Source organism: Vidua chalybeata, chromosome 13, assembly GCF_026979565.1.
Source record: "Vidua chalybeata isolate OUT-0048 chromosome 13, bVidCha1 merged haplotype, whole genome shotgun sequence".
Taxonomy (NCBI): Eukaryota; Metazoa; Chordata; class Aves; order Passeriformes; family Viduidae; genus Vidua; species Vidua chalybeata.
In genome coordinates this window covers 10,409,428-10,434,473 of record NC_071542.1, presented here as the reverse complement: position 1 = coordinate 10,434,473, position 25,046 = coordinate 10,409,428, and the positions used below count along the sequence as shown (strand labels likewise).

General features: G+C 38.3%; 1 protein-coding gene and 1 long non-coding RNA gene across 16 annotated transcripts in view; one reads left to right on the top strand and one right to left on the bottom strand.

The window, feature by feature from the left end:
* GALK2 (galactokinase 2) overlaps positions 1-25,046 on the bottom strand; it is a 46,139-nt gene that overhangs the window by 5,590 nt on the left and 15,503 nt on the right. For both annotated transcript variants that reach the window (XM_053954713.1, XM_053954714.1), the window contains exons 6-9: positions 16,985-17,083; positions 14,125-14,277; positions 9,064-9,274; positions 1,649-1,850 (exon numbers count right to left, since the gene is read on the bottom strand). In XM_053954713.1, the coding sequence (XP_053810688.1) occupies positions 1,649-1,850; positions 9,064-9,274; positions 14,125-14,277; positions 16,985-17,083 (665 nt within the window). The remainder of the gene's footprint in view (positions 1-1,648; positions 1,851-9,063; positions 9,275-14,124; positions 14,278-16,984; positions 17,084-25,046) is intronic.
* The window catches only part of LOC128794632 (uncharacterized), a 119,922-nt gene that overhangs the window by 81,946 nt on the left and 12,930 nt on the right, over positions 1-25,046 (top strand). The window lies entirely within an intron of this gene.

Here is a 25,046-nt window from a genome sequence, read left to right as displayed (position 1 = left end):
AAATTGAAATGGTTTATTTTCTTCAAGACTGAAAATACGTAGAGAGAGGATGGGATATTTGCTTCTAAAAGACAGTGAAACAACATTTCTTGACTCAGGCCTGCAAACACTTGTGTCACTCCCCGTTTCCCTTCTGGCAGAGCAGTAATGCTCTGGCTTAGGGCAGTTTCCCAAACTAAGCACACCCTTCTCCAAGGAGAGAAAGGAACAATTAAGGGCACAAGTCATGAGGGTGGCATCACCAGGGAGCCATTATGGGACTGTGGGGAGCAGGTGGGACAGGGTGGCTGGAGCAGAGGGAGGGTTGGAGTAGAGGTGGGACAGCCCAGCTGGGCAACTGTTTATTTCCCACAGCCACTGTTAAAATGATCACCAACCACTAAATTCCCTCTATAGGCACTGAATTTAGATCACAGTTAGCATCAGGTGTCTGTCTTGTGATTAAAAATACCAGAAAAAGAGAAATTAAGAAGGACTGAAATGTGTACATTGTTTGATGCTGACCCTGTGGGAGGGATGAAATGCTATGTAGGATGTGAGTACTAAGGGCTTGTTTTTACTTTGTGGATTAAAACACCATTGTACCAGATCTCATTGTCCCCTGTAGCTGAGCCATGGAAACAACAGCCTGATACCACAACAACCTGTGTGTGGGAGAAGAGAAGGGACAAAATGGCACTCTGGGAATGTGCTTTGGAATTGAGATTGTTTCCTCATGACCAAACTGAGTTAGGAAGGGATCACAGCTGAAAGATTAATGCTGGGGCAGAGATGGGGACTTAATGATATGTGGAAAGCTCAGACAACACAGAGAGAAGCAGAGTGCCAACCCCTGTAACAGCACACTTATTTCTTAAACAGTGAAATGCTCTCCAAACTATCTGATACTCCAGATAACTTATTTTTTAATTGAAAAAAATGCAAATGGCATTTTACTACATTTCATTATAATTGCAAGACAAGCTAAGATTGTAGAACAGCTTGTTTATGCCCTGGAACTCCTGTGGCAGCAGTACTGAAATGGTTAAGAAACATGAAAAAGGTAGATTTAGGTTAGATATTGGAAAGAAATTATTTCATATGAGAGTTGTGAGGCACTGGAATAGGTTGCCCAGAGAAACTGTGGATGCCCCATCCCTGATAGTGTTCAAGGCCAGTTTGAATGGGGCTCTGAGCAGCCTGGTCTGGTGCAAGATGTCTCTGCCCATGGCAGGGGAGTTGGAACATGATGATCTTTAAGGTCCCTTCCAACCCAAATCATTCTATGGCACTATAATTCTAAAAAACAGAGAAAAAGTAACAGTTCAGACAGAACAAGTAAGATGATGTTTTAAGAAAACCACTTATGACTTCTTCTGCAACTTAAAAAAGAGTAGCCAGCAGTCTAACATAACACTTGTGACCATGAGTCAGTCCAAAAGCAAAATCTGTAATAAAGCCATAAACCGTAGCTTTCATCTGAAAGTATTACACAGATGTCAGCAGGGAAACAATTGACCGTGTAATGTCCCTGCAGGAGATTAATTTTGTAAGAAGAGACAAGAATACTTTCATTTTAAGATTGCAATAGCCAAGGATGTCATGTTTTCTCCTCAATTCAAACCGTATTCTCCATAGACGATTACTCTTCCTTGTGGTCAGAACTTACAGGCAGATGTCGACCAGGCGGTCCAGGTCAGGACAGCTGCACTCATACATCTCCCTGCAGCTGATATGGCTCTGCTTCATTAATTCTCCCAGCAGCTGGAGTGCGTTGGCAGGTGCTTCGCTGCAAATCTTCTGAAATTCCAGCACTCTGGCAGCCTCACTGTACACGTGCTTTGCACGCTGGTATAACTTAAAGGTGGAAACTACACAAAAAGAAAACTGCATTATTATTTACTACAAAAGCAACATACAAAAACATAACAGAATTGTGGGGTTTTAGCAATTTATCCTTTATATGAGAACTCTCTAGGCTGAGAGTCTTCTGCAAAAGTTCACCTACATCTTCTTTAAAAGCCCTAATAAAAAATAATGTTTAGAGGTTATCAAAATGCAATGTACACATCTTTTTTCATTTTGACAGCTTCATGCACATGCTCTGGTTATTTCCTGTGCCACTGGACAGGCTCAGTCTCTCCTCTTACTTTGCAGAGGCAAGGCAGAAGCTTAAGGGTTGGCACTGACAGCATTAGGGCATTAATCTAAAGCTTTCAGCTTTTCAAATAGCAGCAGAACAGAGGCAGAATAGCAGCAGAACACCTGGAGGGTCCCCAGTGCCCTGCAGGCAGCTGTCAGCCAGCACCTGCTGGCCCAGGGCCTTGTGTGTGGCTGCTCCAGGCCAAATCTGCAGCAATTATGGAACTGTGCAGATGGACCTTTGCTTGAAAGAAAACAACCACCAAACCACAAAAAACACCACCCAATTTTGTTTTTTTTTTTTTTTCTCAACAATGCAGGCTCACTGTGACTGTAGTTAATACTGGATTAAAGGTACAGTGAAGAGAAGGGGTGCTTTCACTTTGGTTTTCAGGGTTTATTTTTGGTACAGGTACACTTTATTTTGGTACACTTGCCAAAGTGTTAGTGCTGCCTGTGTGGATGGGAAGAGATGCCAAGCCCAGACACGTACTGATTAGTACTGACCTACTAATATCAAAGCCTAGTGCAAGGATTTTGCCTATTTTTTTTTTCTATTGTGCCATAAAAAAGCAGTTCTGCTGAGAAGGGTCAGGGGGTGTCCAAACCTGTGTGGCTGTCAGCATAGAGACCTCCATCAAGCCTGAATAATGGGGCATAAAAGGAAGGAGATGGCTGTGGTTAAAGACACCACACGCCACCCATATTTACAGGAGGTTTGGTTTGCAACTAATATCTCAGAATTGATCTGCTGTTCCCAAGCTGGTGCTGTAGTTCATTGTTTTTCTCTCCCAATATAGTTCTGTTTGCTTTAATACCATGGCTACTATTTAGGAAGTATTGTTCACCAGAAGCATGCATGACATAATTTAATTTATGACTAAATTGGTTTGTGTGAGCTGTTTGGGTGGTAAATATGAATGGACTTTAACTTCTATATGGAGCACCTACTGCACTGTTTCCTTATTTTAGCACAGCAAAGCCTTGCTAGAGCACGTCAGAACATCCTTCATCTTCTTTCTACATGGAAATGAGAGTGAACTCTCTCTCTGAATTCAACTCCTGGTCTCTCTTGCTTTCTATAATGGCTGATAAAACACTCAAATAGAGGTAAAAGGAGAAGCAAGACCAGCCCTGTATTTAAAATAGAACTTGCTGTCTGACCCAGTCCCACAGAGTTCCTACTTGGCTGTTCTGTAGAAGACTTTCAAGTGATGGAACCACTTCTAACACTTTCAGTAATCTACATTTGCAAATACATGTAGAAATCTTCCTTGAGAGACTGGAAATAAAATTAGGTCTAGGATGAAGTGTCTCATGTTGTACACTCCAGGCAGCAACGCTTAGAGACTAAAACTTCATCAGCACCTCTATAATGCCTTTTCTTTTCTCCAGAGTATTTCACAACTGTAAAAGCTGAAAATAGTGCTGAGACACAAGTAGTCTAAAATGAGACAGAAACATTTAACATAGCAATGTTCTGCTACTGCTGATATTGCTTCTGCTCCTATTTATTTTGTAATTCAATACAGCGTGCTAGTGAGAAACTCTGTGCTGTTTATCTTGTGAACAGGCTTTCTGAAAGCATTTCAAACTAGGACAGAAATGAGAAAATTGAGTGCCCCCAGAACCATGGACTTGAGAGTATCACACAAGAAGAGATATTTTAGTTTCTGATTTTGTTGCTGCTGGAGTTAGTTGCACTGTGTTTTGCAAAATAGTGCCTCTATTTTTGAACACTGAAGAAAGGCAGCTTGGCCTATTTTTAAGGATGGTTTCTCTTTAAATATTCTTTTCTTATGAGGCATTGTTTTAGAGCAAGGAGATTTCTAAATGTGCATTCGTTTAGGGAATATCTAAAGTTGCGTGAGAGATTGCCATAGCTCACACTCTCTTGTAAATCACCATCGAACAGTAGTAACCCAAAGAATGAACTGAAAACATGTCTGGTTTCAATTGTCAGGCCACAGACTTGCCAAAGGCTGTGATTGATTCGGAGACCACCCTTTGGTAGAGCAATGCTCTACTGGCCAGATTACCTTAAAATCTCTGGGGTTGTGTTGTGCTTGTCATGTTAGGAATTGGCAACCACAATGGGTGCTGGGCTCTGGCTGCCAGCCAGGGACCTGAGCTGTGTCCTGGGCAGTGCTGGCTCTGAGAGAGCCTCTCGGTGGAGGGGGGAATTTGCTACCTTGACACAGCTTCCTCTGGCTGGGAATATGCTCCTCCAGGCAGCAGAGAGTGGCTGTGTGTTATTTGCAGACTCCTTTACAGCCGTTTACCAAATGAGTACTGGTTAAAGGCTGGGATCCTGGCATTAGCTATTAGTCTGTTATAGGCAGCATTTTATTTCAAAAAAAATTATGTTTGTGTTTAAAATTTTTTGTTATAGCTTGCTTTTCTTCTCAGGCAGTTTTCTTTTCAGGCATAATTATCTTCAGGACAGCAAACAGCTCGGTACTCTCTAAGCCTTATTCTAAAATAATGAAATGATTGACGTATTTTCAGCTTTCAACACTAAATGCCTCTGATAATACAGAAACCTTCTTCTACCTCTTCTGTTTGGATGGGCAGTCCAAACAAACCCTCTCTGCCTAACTGAAGATAGACTACATATGATATTTCTAAAAGTCACATCTATATTAGAATCTGTTTGCTACATCACAACTTGTATATTCGCTCCACTGATTTCCTAAGCCATACTCTGTCATGGTTAAAAGAAACCAAACCAGAGGGCCCACACCTGATTAGTTTATATCTGAGCCAAGGCTGGAGTGCTCTGAAAGAGGAAAAACTGAAGCCCTCAAAGAAACCCTTGCAGGATTGAACAGAACTGGGTTATATGGTCTTACCCTCTGTGGTGCCTAAAGGAGAGCATAAAAAGCAGTGTTAGGGAACTAATGCCAGATTCTTAAAAGCATGTGGATCCTTAAGTCTACTATAATGTATAGAATTAGGTAATTAATTAGACCAAAAATGTAAATATACTTTCCTAATCCACTCAACTACAATAAAGACCTGGTTTCTCCCACTTCAACTTCCGAGTTCTCTGAGCTTTGCTCCTGCAGAGGATTTCTGTCAGGTCACCCATGAACAGGTAAATTCAGTTCACTTACAAACCACCAAATGCCCTTGAAAGAATAGTGCCATTTTCCAGGGCACTAATAGATTGCACTGCAGCAAGAACCTTCCAAGCTGCTGTGACCCAGCAGACTAATGTTAATGAAAGCTTGTATAAAATCCCTTAACAGACAAAAATCTGGGCTATTAGACCCAAATAATTGTGGGTTAACTAAATATAACAAAAATGTTTACTGTGGATTTTCAACTGTATGGTCATATTTTTAATTTTAGCTTTACAAAAATAGTGCAAACCTGTCCAGTCCATTTAAAGGAATTTTTTTCTGTGTAAGTAAATGTTGTGGCTTCTCAGCAACTCCTGTTATTTGTTACAACTTCAGCTTCAGCAGATTCCTTTCTTTAGAGGCTTCCTGTACAATTCTATCTGACCTTTAGCTAAAGACCAACCTCTCCAGGCTATATATTTTTTTCTAGTTGCTTTGGCAGCTTCTAAAGATACATTTCACTGGAGATTAATGAGCTACACATGGCTGATAGGACTGTCAGAAATTTACAACCGGAAAAACTCACGGACACGCAGTTGTGTAGGGGACAGTTTCTAGCACCATTACTCACGTGGAATAGTACCCTTCTCTGTTAGGCATCCTGCTGATTGAACATGATGAGGGTGAAGGTTTCTGGCTCATAATGTATATGAGAAAATACTGCCAGATGGCTTTAATTTGAGCCAGATTGTGAACCCCCTACTTGAAGTGGGGAACAGTTACTCTACTGGGACTGCTCAAGTAACTGTTTGCAATCCAGCTTTCTGAAAATAAACCCGGGGACGAGTCATCACTGGATTCGGTGACACATTTAGCAGACACCTGTTTTGAGATTATGGTAACTACTGGTTTAAAGTGATTTTTCCTCCAGAGGAATGATGGCTTTACAAGGCTTTTGCAACTAACCTGGACGATTCAGTGTCTGTGCATAACCTGTGGCACACCCCAAAAGCCCCCATCCTCCAGGTGTGGGATCTGCCTGGAGCAGCCACATCTCTGTTTCTGTGGTATGTCCCAAAATTTCTCCATGACATGGATCAGGGCAAGGCTGAACTAGGCACCTGGACGCTTAAACTGGAAAGAGCTCTGAAGTCTGTCAGTTTGGAGGTATAACTTCTGATCATGCAGGGCATCTACTGATGCACAGAGAAAGCTTTTTGTACCCCAGAGCTGCCTGACAGAACAGTCAAGACCTCCTCACCTACACCCATCAGTGCAGGGAGTGTGGAAACTGTTCCTGCACTCAGATCACCATCAACGGCCATGAATGGCTGTTCAAGCACCCCAGTGGAATTTGCAGCACAGATTTAGAATTCTCTTTCCAGGGGACAAATAGGAGTTAAACAGTCAAATCCACACAGCAAATGGATGGACTCCTCCCATGGCGTTTTCATACTCTGATCTAAATGTCAGAATTAGATTAATTTTTTATATGAAAAGGAAGAATGGGTTTAAAAAATTCCTCATTTAAGAAGAAAAAACATTTCATGGTTAAAGGAATACAATGTTTTACAGGAGAATATCCTTTTGTGGTGAAGCTTATAAATACTTAATGTCCCACAATCACCACACACTATGTGTTCTGTGAAGCAGTCGAATCCAAGCCAAAATTATGGCACAGTGCACCTTAGAAAGTAATAAATATTATTTTTCTAGAGATGTTCAGAAGCCACAAGTGCAATCCATGTGTAAACATTTGCAAGGGAGCTTTAAACTCAGAATTTTGAATTGACCAAGGAACAACTGCAAGAAATTTAGAGAGGCTTTATACACCATCTGTACTTCTCCAAACGTGGGGAACAAATGGGCTGTACAGTGGGGAACTGCAGAAATCCTTGAATACTTGCTCTAAAAGGGATGCAGAGTTGCTGTGGGCTTCCAGACCTGGGCTGGGACTTGACCAAAGCCAGTCCATAGAATGTTCCTTTGAGATGTAGAGTTTTTATCTGCTCATCCTTACACACTGATAAAACTTTATGCAAGTATACAGTACTGTCACTGAAGGAGTAGAGGAGGGGAAGCTGGACTTAAGGCTAAATTAGTATGTACAGAGCACTTTTAGATCCTTAAACATGAGACTGCCAATATAAAACAGTATTTGTAACGATCCCTGGGCATGAAAAGATCCCCTGAATGTTATGGTTTGTTCCTCATGTTGAACAAAGAAATTCAACAACACTCTGAAATCCTCTGAAGAGATTATTTGACAGTATGCTTTCTCTCTCACATGAAGAAGCCAGGCATTGTCATTAAAATAGAGTGGGAAAGTAGAGGGGAAGTAAGAAAAATGTTTTCTTCAAACAGCCTCTGGTGTTCCAAAGCCAACATAATGCGTAATCTGTATAGTGTGTAACAAACCCAGCAGATTTAGATTCTTTCTAGGTCTGTCTTATTTCTTCTACATGTTTTACAGAAATTTGTTATTTAATTTTTCTATTGTGCATGCAAAAAGGCTTTCAGCATAATCCTTTTTAATTTGTCTTATCAAATGAAATCACGGTCATGCAAGTTTTAAGAGATTCTGTTCAGCAAACATCTGCAAATGGTATTCAGAGCTACAGTATAAAATTTCTTTTGAGTTTCTTCTGTGGCTTCTATGTCTAAATTTTTCATCTAGACTTTGTTTTTTGAAAAAAAAATCAAGATAACCTGTATAAGCAACTCAATTTTGCAGAACTGTAGAATTTTGTTTTATAAACCAGGTATGAGTATAAACATCTGTAAGTTAATAGTCTTGCATTGCTTCATGAAGGGGAGAGTGCAGGGACTGTGTAAGATTTACAACCTTGCAGTTTCCCAGGAAAATGCTGCAGAGTGCAGGTACATGGTTCATATATTCCTCATGAACAGACAGTACAAAGTTATCAAAACTTTCTATGGAGACAAAGAGCTGGTTTAAGATATCTTATTCCATCCTGGTATCTTCTGGCAGTTTAATTAGACAATAAGATAGTCTCATACTGTCTGATACCACTGGGGTGCAAAACAGGTTGAAGATTCAGGATCTGGTTAATATATTAAATTTACAATCACTCCAGATGAACAGATTAGTTTAGTAAGTGTCAGTATAGATAGGTATGTTACAGATCTATGTACATCCAATGTACACATTCCTGAAAGCAGTCTTGGGAAGGACTGATAAGGATGTAATTTGGCTCCAAAAGAATACAGGTATTAATGCTACCAAATGGAAACAATGAATGTGTATTTCTTACAGAAAGATTCTGATCTCTATTGGAAACCTGTTATGAAAGCAAAACAATTATTTCATAAATTCTCTATTATTTGGTGTTATTAGCAACCCTACTGTATGAATCCAGGATACATTTCATGTGTGACAATGCTCATGACTGTGTGGTATAAGCCTAAACAATAATACATGGGAAACACTTTATATAGTACATATTTCATCTCCACCAACATCTTCCTAAAAGAAAAAGAAATAATAATAGTGACATAAACTTTCTCAGGAAAGACTGAGACTTGCTGCCCAGTGCTTGTTTTAGGAAGTGATCATGTATTTATCAGTTAAGAACAGAAGCACAAGCCCTTCTGTGCTGGTCTTAAACACCAGTTAAGTGATCTGCTATTTTCATCATTTTAGAAACAGTTCAATCAAAATCAAAGTTTGCTCTATTTTAAGTTAAAAGTTAGAATGAAAATATCAATTGATGATGATATCAATTCTTTCACTTCCCAACCAAGATTCCAGCCAAGTATTTTGGCAAGACTTCCACTTGCACTACTTATTAATGCATAACATTTTTATATAATACAAACATTGTACAGTAAACCCCACCATTTCATATATGCTCACCATCTTGCATGTTTTGACTAAGGATCTGTGAGTGGAGCTCCTCCAGGCTAATTCCCAGGCATTTACAAATTTCCTCTGCGCTGTAAGGCTCAGGATGTAATACCTCCTCGACAATGGTCAGCATTTCCTCTAGGCTAACTCCTAGCTTGGTTTGCACATCATGGAGTCTCAACATTTTTCTCCACTCCAAGCCTTTTGACTTTGAGAGAAGCTGAAAAAAAAAAAAAAAAAAAAAAAAATTGTGCTTTCCTGTTTAAAACTATCAGTTGTCTGTAAGTATCTTTAAGGCCCATTTTCTCTTTTCACTTCTTAATTGAGAACCATCAGAATCTACTTTCTATCAGTAGAGAGCAGTCAATACTTATATTTATTATTAATGGTCTGTGAATGACAGGTATTCTTCCCTCAAATCAAATACTGTCCGTAAAAGCCCTGCTGGCATTATTTGTGTGACATCAGATCAGTGATTTATCCTCTTCCATGGACTTTGTTACTTCAAGTACTTACTAACCTTTTACAATCCGATCTGGACAACTGTTTATACAAGTGCTATGATGTAGCAGTAAAAGTCCTTAAAAAGTTTATTTCCATACTATTAGTATTTGCTCTAACATTTCAGTTGGACATTACCAATACGCTCCTGGAATTTACTGATGAACATTTGAAGTTGTCATTACACCCTTTTCTCATAATAGCCTTAAAAATATGAAAGTGGTCATAAGATTTATGGGAAGAATAACCATTACCTGTGTCAGTCTCTGGAGTTTTAAATAAAATTTAAGTACCTTCTTTAACATCCAATTTAAAGGAACTTCTGAGCCTTTACGGGAATGGTGCAATGTTGGTCTGAATCTGTTCCATTTCTACATGATTGCTGTGGTATTCATTAGTTATAGATGGATCTGCTTTCCTCACTCCTGGCAATGATACCATGCTTTGTGTATCTTTGTGATGTTTTGGCAGTTGACAGTCGTTACTACAACACATCAGAGTCCTGAAAGACAGAATGTCCAACAGGCTTTTCTCTGGAAGGTTGAAATATTTGTTGATGCTCCCATGTGTCTAATGAAAATGGTAAAACAGCTTTCCTCATAAGGTGAAATATTTTGATGTTATGAATTATAGAAGAATAGTCAGTGGTCATTGACATACCACCTGTAATTTCAACAGATTACAAAGTAAAACAAAGATTAGCCGGTACACAGCAATGTCATTTTACTGTGTTCATAGGCACATGGTGTATGTCCAGTGCTGCACCATTTCAATTGAGTTTAAAACTTCTAGATCAAGCTGTATGTCTGGAAAGAGTTTAAAACAGTACAGAAAGATCAGGGAACGAAATCCTTTTTCTGTATAAATCAGTATTCAAACCTTTTATGAACAAGGCCAAGATTTCACCCAGTGTGTTTTATTCTTGTCAATAAGCACTGGTTTGGACTGAGATTGGTTTGAAATCATTTGTCTTGATTCAGCTAAGCCATTTAATTTTCTGGTTAAAAAAGTCATGGGATTCACATACATATCTGAAAAGTATTTGCTTTGTTTTGTGCAAAGTTACAGCATGAACTTTAAGCAGATCTGCTGCCCAGCTATCTGGTGTAGATTTTTACTATCCCCCAACAGCGCTTTTTTTGCAGGGGCTCTTCCAGTTTTGCTTTATTGCAGTATCTAAAAATTAACTACTTTTGGTGCCATCTAGTGACTTGCTGAGATTTATGTGAGGCTCAGCAGAGACAAACAAACAAAATCCTAATCATATAACTTTGTTTCTATTTAAAACACAATTTTATATGTTCAGTGGTAGAGAAAGAAGCAGAACTGTTTAGTGCCTAATGCAGAAATCAGTGTGAGACAATTTTTTCTGTAAAAGACTGGTTAAGTCACTTCAGGCCTCCTTTTTAAAGGCTCTGAGTACCTAGAACTCTATAGCCTTTATGTAATTTCTACTTTAGCTTACTTACTGGTAAGTTACAATAAAAACTACTGCTTCATTTCACTTAAATATGTTGTATGTTGGTGCATATAGATCTTCTTCAAGGTGCTAAATGAATGGAAATTATTTTCCTCTTGCTTTAATCCAAATATTCAGCATCCCCTGGACTTTATTATAAGAAGTTAAGTAGAATTTACAAACAATAATATTCTATAAGGCAACAAAATTTTTTCTACTTCCTTTTTTAATAAATAATCCCCTGCAGAAATATGCCACATGCATCGTCACATCTGTTCCCCTTTCTTCAAGGGAGATGCTGTATTTCAGGCAAGCCAAATACACTGGGGTTTTACAGGCCAAATGTTCCAAATGGAAACTGACCCCATTGGGCCAGTGGGCACGGCTTTGCTGGAAAGGTCTATCCTGCTTATAGCAAAGTTTTCATTCTAACAGCACTGGGAAAAATATTATGGCAAACAGAAATGTTTTTTGAACAGTCTAGCTGCAGCAGCTCGAATTGTAACGGACATGGAACAGAGATGGGAAAAAAAATTCCATCTCTTTAACATACAAAAACTAATCCCAATACTTCTCCCACAGCTGGATATTTTCTTGATGATCTCTGACTAAATTGATTAAAGATATGGACATTAAGCAGCTCTTAACTGCCAGGATATAGAATCTTTGGGCTTTGTTGTTCTTTATTGTTCAACATAGGCATACTGGAGAACTGTAAGTAACCGAGAGGAAAACATACTTGGTAAATGATGGAGCAAATACAAGAAAGTCAGACTAGGAGTAAGTCCAGGAATACTTTTATAGCAGCATCACTTCCTTACACATAACATTTCTATAATGGCATCTGAGCACTGTGCCCAGGAGCTGATGGTGGCTCTGTGGACACTGCTGGCCCCACACCACACTGAGGGTGAGGCAGGGGGAGCGCGGTGTCCCCAGCCCCGCTCTTGCCAGCCGGGGGGAGCTCGGAGTGGGAGGGACAGGTCAGCTCCCTGCGGAACCGCGAGTGCTCTGAGAACAGAAACGGCTTTAAACTGGAAACTCACTGTGACAGAGCGCAGGAGAGCACTCAGAGGCTGCTAAAGAATAGAGAAAGGCAAAGAGAAAGGCGAAAGAATGATTCTCTAGAGGAAAGGGAAAGAAACAGAATCTAAGAAAGATAATTTATCAGGATGATCAAGAATTCACTGTAGGACAGACTGATAGCAAAATGTTCTACTCTAATGCTAGTAGGGATATGTTGTGTTGGCATCTTTACCTACACAATAAAGTAGTATGAAATTTTAGAATTACCTAAAGCAGAAAAGGGGGAAAAAAGCCTATCCTAAGGCACTTACAATGAGAATTTCTTATAAAGCATTATTGCAAGCCCCAGCATGTTAGTTCATAGTTCCATTAGCTTAATAGTGCTTAAAAGACTTCCCTGTTTCTACTTACATACCTGCCCTCCTTCACCCCACTGTGACCTCTTCCTAAAGACAGTCTTTTCCTGGCTCAATGTATTTTTATAGTGTGTGCAGCTTTCCATCTGGGTAGCATATGTTTAAAAACAGACAGGTGTATGTTGTTAGTCTCTTTACAATCGAGCATCTGCTAAAAGTACATTTTTAGAGATTGCATCATAGCTAACAGGAATGCAAAAGAAAAGATGTTTCCTTACTACCTCTTCAGTATACTGTACAGGACTAATACTTTAAAGCAATTTAGAAAACTGTGATTCAATTCACAAAGTCTGGAATATGGAACATTAACTTCAAAAGCCCTCACAGCTTAATGCACTCATTGTACAGTGCCTTTTAGAATGGATTATCTGTGAAGGCTCTCTATTTCTTATGCAAAAAAAAAAAAAGAATTTACAAAAGAAGCTCCTCCTAAAAACATATATTTTGTCAATTAGCAATCCCAAATTAGAGATGTATCAGTTATAGCCAACAAATAGACAGGTCCTTATCTTAATTTTCTTAATGGCTTAAAAATCTTCTTATTAACTTCAGTGAGAACAGGTCATTGGTGCTATTTTTTTACCATGTCTTAGATACAACTGAAATGCAACTATTCCTTTTGTAGTTGAGTTTAAAGCCCGTTTAAAAAGTCGTCTGAAGTCTAGCTTCCTTCCTCAAAAAATATCTCAGCACATTATTTTATAATACATTTTGTCAGTGTCTGATCAGATCCCCAACTATTTTTTTAGCACTAATTAAAACTTGTAAAAAATTATTTTTAATGGAATCATGATGCTAACAGATGTTCAAAGTAGTTTTGAATATTGATCAGATATTTGTCTAATGTTTGTTCTGTGGCAAGGAGTTCCACATCGCAGTTTTCAAAGCTTTCTTCTACACTTTGTGACTCACATTCTGTTCTTTCCCACAGCACCCTATGTTGGGTACAACTGCAGTGAATCTTTATGCTTACTCCTCATTTACTCTTATCAAAGAAAAATGTACTGTCTTCCCAAAAAGAACTCAAACCCTACATCTACACACTCCTGAACGTACAAAATCCAGTATTAAAGCAGAACTTAGATTTCCCCTGTTCAATTTCCATACATCTTAGAGATAATTTCAAGCTGTAAACTGGAAGTACACCCTAAATGTTGGGTTTTCATTCAAGCCTGTTTTTAAACTTTACACTGAGATACATGCTGCTATTCAGTATTTCTAATATTACTTCCAGGGCTTCAACTACTAGCTTGGATGCTCTCTAAATCCTAGAAAATACACATCTATTGCCATATATACATATAAACATGTGACCATACTGGTTGTTTTCCATTATTTGTCATTATTCAGCTTTAAGTAGAAACTGGGAACTATTAACTGGGAATATTTTTCCTGAAAAATAGACTTACTTCCTCCACTGAAATATAATAAAAAATAAATTTAATAGAACTAAATCACATAATCTTCTATATGAGGACACAGTCCTTGCACTTCCATTAAGCTCAGCAGGAGTTCTGTTCCTGCAGATGGGAATGTCTGGTTCTGGAAAGAAAAATTATACTAAGAGTAGCACCTAGCCAGGTGTTAAAGACACAACTGGTCAGAAGTGGAAAAAAGCACATATTTAGATGAAGGTTTCATTAGAGTTTGACATAAGCCATGTGTTACCTTTGTAGCCAGCCGACACTCCATTACCCTAATATTGTAATGAGAAGTTGCTGCTTTATTCATTTCAACACAACTGTTAGCAATAACAAACGTTGCTCCACTTGGAAGTCTAACATCAGTTGCCCTCAGTGGACTGAACTCTATCAACTTGGCCTATTGAAAGAAAAATGAATGGTTAGTTTTAATTTACTACTAGCTAACAGTGCACTTAGTTCTATAAATCAAATGCAAATTTGCATGTTTTTTCTCTTGAAAATCCAGGCACAGTTAAGGAAAGAAAACTGACATGAAACAGCAAGAAGAGAGGTTTAACCTCATTGGTCAAGTTACACATACATTTCAAACCCTTCCCTGTAGCTGGATTTTAAAATGTTTCCATTAAGTCTTTTGGGTTTTTTACAGAACCCCACCCAAACTATTTTTCTTGCCTGTTTAAGACAACAGTTTCACTTTGATCTGCAGAGAAGTACCAGGCCTGGCCAAAGCTAATGTGCATGCCACTAGAAACAAGGGGCTTTGCATTCCCTGCCCCTTCATCAATGTCCATCTCTCCCTCCGTCTTCTCATTTTGCACTACAGCGAGATTAGTACCCGAGGTACAGTATGGTACCAACATTTTAGGACTGATTTGAGGCAGTGATCATGGTACATACAGGCAATCAAACCAAGAAACGAAATAAAACTATGCGTAAGAATGTAGTTACTGTTTCCTCCTTTCTGACATAAGAGACTGCCTTGCCTCACACATGCTTACACAAGCTGCGTAAGATGTTCCCAACATTTGTGACCTTTTCATGGAATAAGTTAGGCATCCATTAATTAAATAATTCAGGATGTAATGTAATCAAGAGATTAAATTCACATCTGGTTTTTCACTGGGGTAAGTTGTAAATCATGTGCCCTGTTTTGGCTTCTTAGAATAGACTGTAACTGTGTAAGCAGGGACATCTTACTGGTTTTGGCATTGTTCACCCCCAGAGAGTCCCTTGAGCAGCTAGAGTGCTAAATAAACAATGACAAATCTGCTTGTACATTATGTACAACATATGTGTGACTCCCTGCCATTGAGATTCTGGACCCCATCACAGAATTACTATCAAGACAGATAGACTTGCTTACATTTAAATATACCCTTTAAGATCTGCTGCACTAGACCAGAATATATCACTAAGCTGGTCTAGTGTCCTGATTCTGACAGTAGCCATAAGTGGCTATTTAGGGGGAATATAAAAATAGAACATATACAAAGCAATCTTTTCTAGGGGTATGTTTTTCCAGATTCCCATAAGCAAAGATTACTTACACTGGAAGAAATATCTGACTATTAAATAGCTACATATAGTTTAACACTCTCTTAGTGTAGCCACAAAAGTCTTTTTTGAATCCTTTCAAAACTTTTGCCTTCCACAATGTACGGTATTTCTCAATTTAACAATGAATGTTTTGGAAAAAAACTGAAACTTCCTTGTTTGTTTTTAACAAGCTGCTTGCTAATGTCATTGTGTTTCTATTAATTCTTCAGTTATGAAAAACATTGAGTCCTCCATTTACCTTCTCTTTACTTGTTTAGGGAATTTACAAACTTCAAAGTATCACCCCCAAAGCTTCTTCTTTTCCAAGCTGAAAAGTTTTTAATTGTTCAGTCAATGCACATATTCTAAAAAATAGCTTTGATAAACCTCAGTGTCCTTTACTGTACTTTTCTTGGTTTTGTAAGATGGGAGGCTAAAGCTGCATTCAGCTGCAAGTACACTGAAGCAAGGATATTTTCTCGTTTTTTCACAATTCTTTTCTCATCCGTTCTAACGTTTTCTTTGTGTTTTTGGTTGCCACTGCTATATATCAGAAAAGCTTCCACTTACAAAATCATCTCTGTGTATGGCAGGAAAATATGCTACTTCCTTCTTTCATTATTCATGTCAATGTGTTTTTACTACTAATAGTAAAAACATGAAGGAAAGGTGTAGAGCAGGTGCAGGTGATGTGAAATTGAAAATATGTGTGTCTCATGATGGCATTAAATGTTTGGTGTAATTCTAGGAAATAGTTTTTTTTTCTGTGTAAGCCCATCCAAGACATGTCATTAAAGAACAAAAGCTGTAGAGATACAATCCCACAATCATAAGGAAAGTAAAGGTTGTTATGAAACACTACATTAATTCCAATAAAAGTATTTTGACAGGTCTGAGGTTTGAACAGTTGCAGTCCTGTGCACCTTCTGGGACAGCAGATGAACCTCACTGTAAATTCCACTGCAAGCACTCATGCATAACTTGGCAGGTCCTGTTTATCACAGCTAGTTCACCTTCTGTCACCACGTTTAAGACTGCTAAATGCCTTCTACATCAAAATCCAGCCACAGAATTGTCTGGAATTAGCAAAACTGGTGAAAAAAAAAGTCTCCATTGTCTTTGTAACTGAACCTGGCAAAACTTCCTAGAACTGTTTGGTTATAAGAAGTTTCAAGAAAGCATTTTTGTAATAATTATCCCATTTGCACTGAATACAAGGCATGCCTACCATTCAGATTTCATTATATGGGAAACATTCTATGTTCAGCATGAATTAGCCAAATAGTGGAACCTGGTGCTCTTCTAGAGTACATCTTTTCCCACATCTTTTCCTTCCTCCTTGCCATTTCTGATTTTCCTCATCATATTCATTCAAACTTGTCATACTCGATTCTACCCAAGTTTGTAAGTTTAATTCCTGATTCATTTGTATACCAATGGTGCTTTTACTGCTTATTAGGGTATTCTAGTTTCTAGTCTAGTCTTTCTTCTAGATACTAATGAAGGTATTTTTTTGCTTACATAAATTAATATTACATTGTTAGTTTAGATTACAAAGTTACACATACAGTTCCTTCTTCTGCCAGAAAAGAGATTGACTGGTCCATTCCTCCACCTTCTGTGCCAATATAACGTTCGCTCTTTGTGCAAATTTCTGCAAGTTCCACCTGGAAAAATATTAACATGTGAACCTTCAGCCACAGTTAAGGATGATACTTAACTGTGTTTACATATTAATTAGTAAGAAAACAAAGGAAACAATGTCAGAGTTCTGAAACTATTATCTCTTACAAGTCAAATAACATAAGCTGCTATCAATTAGGATGCCATATAGCCCCTTTTCCCTTTTGTTCTGAAGCAAAAAAGAACCAACTACTCAGCCTCCAGAGGACCCACCAAATGCTTTTCAGAGTATCTGTTTAGACACTTAACTCTTGTAGCTGTCTTTCTCCCACCTTCCTTGTGCACTTCAAATCCTTCCATCCCAATAGCCAATGTTTTGTTGATTTAATTAGATTAATCCTTCTACATGTGAATCTCAGCTTAGCAAAAAAATGCAAGTTAGTACTCCATATTGTTTTAGTGTACTGACTCCATAATCAGAGATTACTCCAAAACTGTTTCTCACTGCACATATTTAAGTCAGTGATGCTTGTTGTGTCTCCTTGAGATACTGTACTCTGCTTATCTGAACTAATTCATAACTATATGTGATCTGCATTCCTTTGTGACATTTTAGGCATATCTTTGTGCATTCTAATACCTGCACGTCAGAGGATACTATGGGAAGGTGGAATATCAATGTTGTAACTGTCAAAAATAATAATTAACAGTAAAGCTTTCAGCTATCAGGCTAAGTCAAAACAAAACACAAGGGAAACCTTGGAAAATGGTCAAAGAACACAGAGTAGTCAAAAAGAAGTGGGTTAAAAGGAAAGCATTTATGTCCATCTATTATGACCTCTACCAGTTTGTTTTTCTAAGCACAAGGTAATCACAAGGAAGATGGGAAAAGAACTTTAGAAAAGCCACAGGCCGTTTTCCAGTGGCAAAGTCAGATTCAGATTCCACAGTAAGGATGCAGCATTACAGGACTGAAAAAAGCTAAGCAGCAAGACAGGGACACTAGCCAGCACACAGCTGTAAAAGGCAGCAGATAGAGGCAGTAAATCACGATGCTGAGAGAGGTATGTGCAGGGTGCCTGCCTGCTTGCTTGCTCAAGTCCTCTAATGGCCCCACTGACACAGCTGTAAAATTGGTGCTTAGATGAATGTAATCAGGCTGAACTGTTTGCAAATGCACTAACAACCAATTTACTCAGCTCCCAATGCAGTTATGGCCAATAAGCCTTAGGCTGATAAGTAGAAGTTATCAAAATAACATTAACAAAGTTACTCTAAAACTATGCAGAGTGGATCTCTTTGAATCAAACATGGTAAACGACCTCTCAGAAGAAAAAGACCATTAACGAAGGAACATTGAAAGTACAATCAGTAAAAATACTCTACTTTTTGGCACTGCCTTTATGTGTTTTAAAGATGAGCTGAAACAATGTTTCTTTTATTTATCTTGAGAAACTATAGAAACTTCATGCATTGTGGTGCTCTTTCTTTTTAACAAAAACCATTTCCCAGTTTCATGAAAATTCATTTTTCCTTCCTGTCCCATGTTCACTCAAGTCCCATTCCCAGTCTGAACCTCAGATCTCTTCATCCCATCAATGAAAGTTTAACATCTATTTACCACATCTCCCTGCTCCACTATGAGCTGAAAATAATTCTGAATTAAATGTTAATCAAGGCAATTATGTTTTTTCCCATTTAATGCTTAAATACTCAGCAACAGCTCCACAGAAAATAACCAACCTCCACACACAGCAGTCTCTAGATGCTCACTCCTTTCTGCATATGAAGGTGTGCCTTTTTACAAAAAAATGTTGCTGTGACCTGGAAATACCTGCATGTTTCAGCCAGTTCTGCTGAACCTGCCTTTTGTCTCTCTGAGAACACAGCAATACCACATCCCTAATTTTTGTTGCCACCAGCAGGAGCTTCCAGACTGGAGCTTATGAGTATTACTCACTGTGTGAGAAGACCACGCTGGCAGACAGGTCATGCACTCTCAAGTAAGTAGGAGTGTGTCTGTGCAAACCTGGCCTGAAGTACAGCTCCTGAGGTACTCCCAACATAACTTCTGCTCTTGGGCACAGCTGCCTGAGCTATTACTTCATCTGCAACTGCCAGATAAAGCTTGGCAAAGTCAGAAATTAGGCATTTCACTCTTAGTCTGGCTGCATCTCTATCTCAACATACACATCAGCTACCACTTGACTGCCTAAATTGTTTAGACTTTATGAGCCTAGGCTTATTAAACGAGTATCAGGAGAAGTCTTGCAGAGGAGGAATGTTAACAATTAGGCCAGTGCCACTCCCCTGTCCCTTTACAAGGTCTGGTGAACTGTGCCTGGTTGAGCGCCGGGCCTCGCTCGGTCCCGGCTCTCCAGCTGTCCAGCTGCGTATGCCGGGCAAGCAGCGCTGCTCCAGCTTGAGCAACTTCTGTTTTGAAACTTAGCAAGGATTGGCAGGACCACCAAGTAGTAACTGGCAAGGGTTGCAAAGAACCCTCTCCACAAGACAGCCCAAGGCATCCCTGAAATATTATTTGGTTTCTAATTTAAACGGGCCCTTGCTGACACAGGCTGGCTTTAATACTAGGATGAGAAGCATGTGAATGGAGAGGAAATTGTCATCTGTGTGGAGAGCAGTTTCTACTTACTATTGAGACAAATGGGCAAATGTTTGCCTTTTTGCTAAAATGAGTGAAAGGGCAAAGTTTCATTGGAAACTAATGTGAAGATTAAACTGGAGAGCCTTGTGTACATATTTGATACTTGGAAAAGGATGGTCATATGACTGAAACAGTGAACTGAATTTCAGGAGGTCTGGGCTCAATTTCTAGCTCCACATTAAGTTTCTTGTGAGTCAGGGAAAGTCTCTCTAATTCATCACGGCTACATTTGCTCAGTAAAACGAGGAGTATCTTCCCCCTCATTCTAATTAGTAATTGCTACTTGGGATTCTTGCATGATAATGCTATAAATATGTGTGACTTCATTACTAGAAAGTGAAAAAATCCCCATTTTACTACACAAGTTCTTAGAGTTTAGGCTTCCATGGAAAATATCTCTAAGGAAAAAAGTCTGTGAGAACCATGTAATAAAAGGAAATAGCTTTTGCCTATCTCAGAGCAATGCCTTGTTTCCATTCAACTTGCAACACCCAGAAGCTCTTTAGGGCACGGGCTGTTTGGATCAACTGCTATTTATATCTTTTCAGTGTATATCTAACCTGTAAAAATACAGAGCTTCTCAGATCCCAGATTTCATTGCACAACTTGGCAACATCTCACATGTCTGCCTGAACAATACCTGGGCACGGAACTTCTGGATGCCCTGCAGTTCCTGCAGAGAAGTAACTCGGAGCATTTTCACGGTCACCTTTAGGGGAACTGCACCCAGGCTGCACCACAGCATCACCTGTCAGGCTGGTAGGTTAGATGGGGCCTGACACTCCTTGGTAGAGTTCCAGATACAATTGTTACGTGCATAAAATAAACAGTGTTAGCCTATTGAGTTCTGCAGAAGTCCTAGAACAGGCTTTGTCACTGAACTCGGTGAAGGCAGGTATTTGTTCCTCATGAGGCACCATGAGAAATATAGAGAATGAATAAACCCCATATGCACATAGACTCTACTTGCATCCCACACATTCTGATTCATATGACAGACCACTTTGAGCCAGACACAAAACATAGCTTGTTCTATGCACTCAAGGTTCATTAGCATGCTTTTCCATCCCTAAAACAGTATCTCAAAAATACTAGTAAATCACAATTTAAATCTTCATAGAATTTTACATAGTTTGCTTTAAAAGCATTCCTATAAGGCTGCTGTTATCTTCAACTTAGAGACAGACAGATACTTACAAGATTTGTGAATCAGTCACAATGTGAATCAGTCACAAAGCTAAAATGAGAATTCAAAAACCTCAAAAACCTTTAATCAGGATAAAAATATAGACTATATGTAGATAAAAGCAGCCTCTGTGGATCAAACCAATACCACTTCTAGTCCTGTATCTTGTAACTGAAAGTGGGCTCTTAGTATGGACCGAAGGCCAAGTAGAGTTCTTATTTCCCCAGGACTTTATATTTTGATCGGGAGCTCCTTAGCCTGAATGTCAGTTCTGCACTTTTAGGTACCAACTTATATGAATATATATATAATCTTATATGTGAATTTGTCCAGACTCCCTTTTAACTCATGCATGACTTTAATATGTAGATCATCCAGGAACAAGGACCTCTACACCTTGTCAGGTGAAGAACTGTCTCCTATTGTTAATTATTAATGTGTACCCGATTAGCTTTATTTCATACCTGCTGGCTCTAAACACTTGAGGGGGCAACAATGATTCCCACCCACTCCATCAATTACATTAATCATTTGATGGATCTCTGACCCTTCTTCCTTTAAGTGATTTTTTCCAGAGTCCTAACATGCTTTTTTGATGATCATTCTGTATCTTTAATTGTTCCATGTGGCTTTTTCCTAAATCTTTTTCAGTTTAACTGTCTTGGTTGGTAAGAAAGGAGAAAGACAGACTTACAGCTTTTCTTAGACACCCTAGGGAAAATGTCTCTATATCATTTGCAATTTTAATGTGACAAATGAGCTACATAAAATGTGTGTTAATTAGTGTTAACATAAGCACATTTTAATGCAACCTCAAGCAGTTCAGCACTACTATTCTGCCTCTTTCCCTGAGGTTGGAGTACCAGAGTCATCAGGAGGATTATGTGACCACATCTGCCCTCCTGTGCAAAGTCCCTTTGTTAAACCTGGCAGTGACATAGCTGAAGCAAACTGTTCCCTTCTGCTGACTGTAGGGAGGTCGGTGAGTGGGGTAGCTGGGATGGAAAGTGAAAATACCTGCAGTTATTCTAGCAGTACCCTCAGCTCCTTCACACACTGGCTTTGTTCAGCCTCTGAACACAGGGGAGGGATGAGAGTAACATGGCAGCAGCAGTAGCTGGCAGGTGAGTAAAACCTTGAAGTCTCCCTGGTGATCTGTCAAGAAACACTAAATATTGCAGCTTTGGAACACCAGACCAAATATCATCCACGAATGCCAGACCAAATATCATCCACGCAAACACTGCTTTTATAGCTATTGGCAAGTACACATGCCAGGTTGGCTGTGCTTCCATAGGAGATGTTTAGAATCAATGAGTTTCATGATATATTAACATCGGATTTTTTGCTGTTTATTCAACAAAAAAAGATACAACATAATAAATTAGAATATCCATAATTAAAACAATATAAAGCCACATCACTAGGAGAAGAATCTCAGTACATACAATTCACTAGCAAACAATTAAGCATTAAGAAATTTATGTAAATTAATTACTTAAAGAAGCTGCTCTCAGGTTTTAGACAATGTTCGTTGGAGCACTAGGAAATATCTAAAATGAACAGCTTTCAAAATGTATTTTTTAGGCTGTTCATTTGCAAAGCTTAATTCTAAAGTCTGTCCAGAATGTATCCTACTGCAGAAGGTAACACTCATTTGTCTACCAGGCAACTGCCCCCCTGTGCAGACCTAGGCTACCTTTTGATCTAACACTCTACTAACTACCCCTGCTTTTTGTTTGAAACAATTTAAGTTCTCCCTGATAAGGAGCAAGACAGTCTTGGGTTACAAAGAAAGAAATTACTACCACTTAAATCCATTTTATCTTTGAGTCACAAGATTTCCTATCCAGCATGCAGAAAGTCTAATCTGGGAAATCATATCAGTGGAGATATAATTTAGTCTGACAAAGAAAGGTTGTGATTTTTTATTATTATTTACCTTATGTGTAGTTACTCTAGATGGAGAGATTTCTTGTAATAAGAACTCATCAGTAGTTCTGCATCATGTTACCTTGTTTTGGATTTTTAATGGAAAAAGTGAGTTTTCAGTAAAATGATACTTTTCACTAATATGTGCTACTTATATTTCAATATGAGACACCTCAAATTCAGGTTTAGATTTACAGCTGAGTCTTTTTGGTCTTTCAAGTCAAAGACCTGATAAATTATAACCTACCCCATACAGCTCACTCAATTCTCTGTTGCCCCATCATTTATTTTACTTTCTATCAGTTTGATGTTAGTGATAATGAGCATGAAGACCTAAATGTAGAAAGGTATTTAGATATCCTAGGAATAATTACAGTGAACAGATGATCACTTAATTATAAAAAAAAATCCTAAAAATAGAAACCTAAAGAACTATCTGAGTGAGGACAGATAAGGGAGTTTCACCTTTAGTAGTCCTCTTGCTCACTAAGAGGCCAAGGGCCAACTGCTCTGATTTTGACTCATGCAATAATGGGTCTGGACAGTGTGTAAACTGTGACAGAATTTGTCCCTATATAACTGTCACTGTTAATATGTTCCAAATCAGTGATCAATCCCTTTCAATCTCCCACAGCCCTTCAAAGAAGTAAACTTGTGTAAGAGTAAACCCCTTAAAAGAGTAAGATAATTAGTGAGTAGGAGACAGGCAAATATTTGTTAGTAAAACAGAATTAGTGTTGCTTAGTATTTTTTTGGAACAGCTCACCCTACATTACACAGAAACTTGATATACACAAATCCAAAATGACAGCAGCCAAAATAAAGCAATCTTCTCCATAAAATGATAGTATTAAATTACATCTGCCTCAGTGGTTTAATGTAGTTCATTTTGGCCCAAGTTAAGTGTGCTAGATTTTCTATATCCCACAGTGCAGTAGTAATGGTAGCTAATCTTTAAAATAAAAACCCCTAGTTTTCTTCTTGTTTTAAATTTTATTGTTCGTGAACGGAAGCTCTATGAAGAAAATGAATTTGTTAATGTAAGTTATTTTTAGCACTATCATTTTCAGTGCTCCAGAATTCTCTTCATCATGCAAATTTAAGTAACTGGAGTATTTAAATATCAATTCAGTCAAAAGTGCTGTGCATGTATTTACTTCCTCTATGGAAATAGAGTAATGGTCCCCCAATGAACATTCCTTAACATTTCAGCAAGTTAATCTGAAAAGTCAGATTTGCTCTGCTGCTTTCCTTCACATAAATAATGTTGGTAATTTAATGGCAAATGTAGTGTAGATTTTCTATTAAATTCTACAGAGTTTACTTCACAATACACAAGACTGAAAATGCAGAAGAAACATTTACAGATAAAGATGAGTGTTTTACAGTAAGAAGGAAACATTCTCCATCATATATTTCGACTTTAGTTAGACCGTCATTTTTTTCCAATCTGTGCACATTTTATATATATGTATATTGGTATAAAAATAACTTCTGAAATACATGTTTCATTTAGTAAGGTATAAAATGATACTCAAATTTGTGAGGTTATTTTTACCACCAGGAATCTCTTTTTAAAATCTCATCTCGACTAGGAGAGGTTGCTGAAAGTTACCATCTGCTTCCAGTTTGCACATAAAATCCCAATTAGCTGAACTTCATATATGTTTTGCAAGGTAATTATGCTTACTTTTTTCCAGAATGGGAATATATTTGTCAGATAGTATCTGGATGTCCTCATAAGCACAGCAATCTTAGCCTGACTTTGTCTGCCCCCTAACATGCTCAAATAGAAGGTTATCAATTAGGTTGATGAGAGATTATGGCCTTTGATTACCACTGCTCTAAAGTACCCTGTTTCCCCTTGATTACAAACACACAGTCAAGCTTAACAAGAACTCTGTTTTTCAATGCCACAGGGAGAAAGGAACTTTAGCATTTCTCTGTATAAACAGTACTTTAAAATACAGTATCTTTATGCCATTTTTTTGTGTAAACGATTTGGATTACACATATACATACACATATTGGTTTTTCACATATTGGTTTACTCATATAATTAACCTGAGCAGGCATCTATCAAAGATTTTTGATAGATCAATAAAATAAATTATAAAAATAAATATTTTTAGACTAAAATAAATTATAATCCAATCCTAAGGAGTATTATCAGCATAAGTTACTAATTTCAGTCACACTACTAGTATGGATATTCACAGGTTTT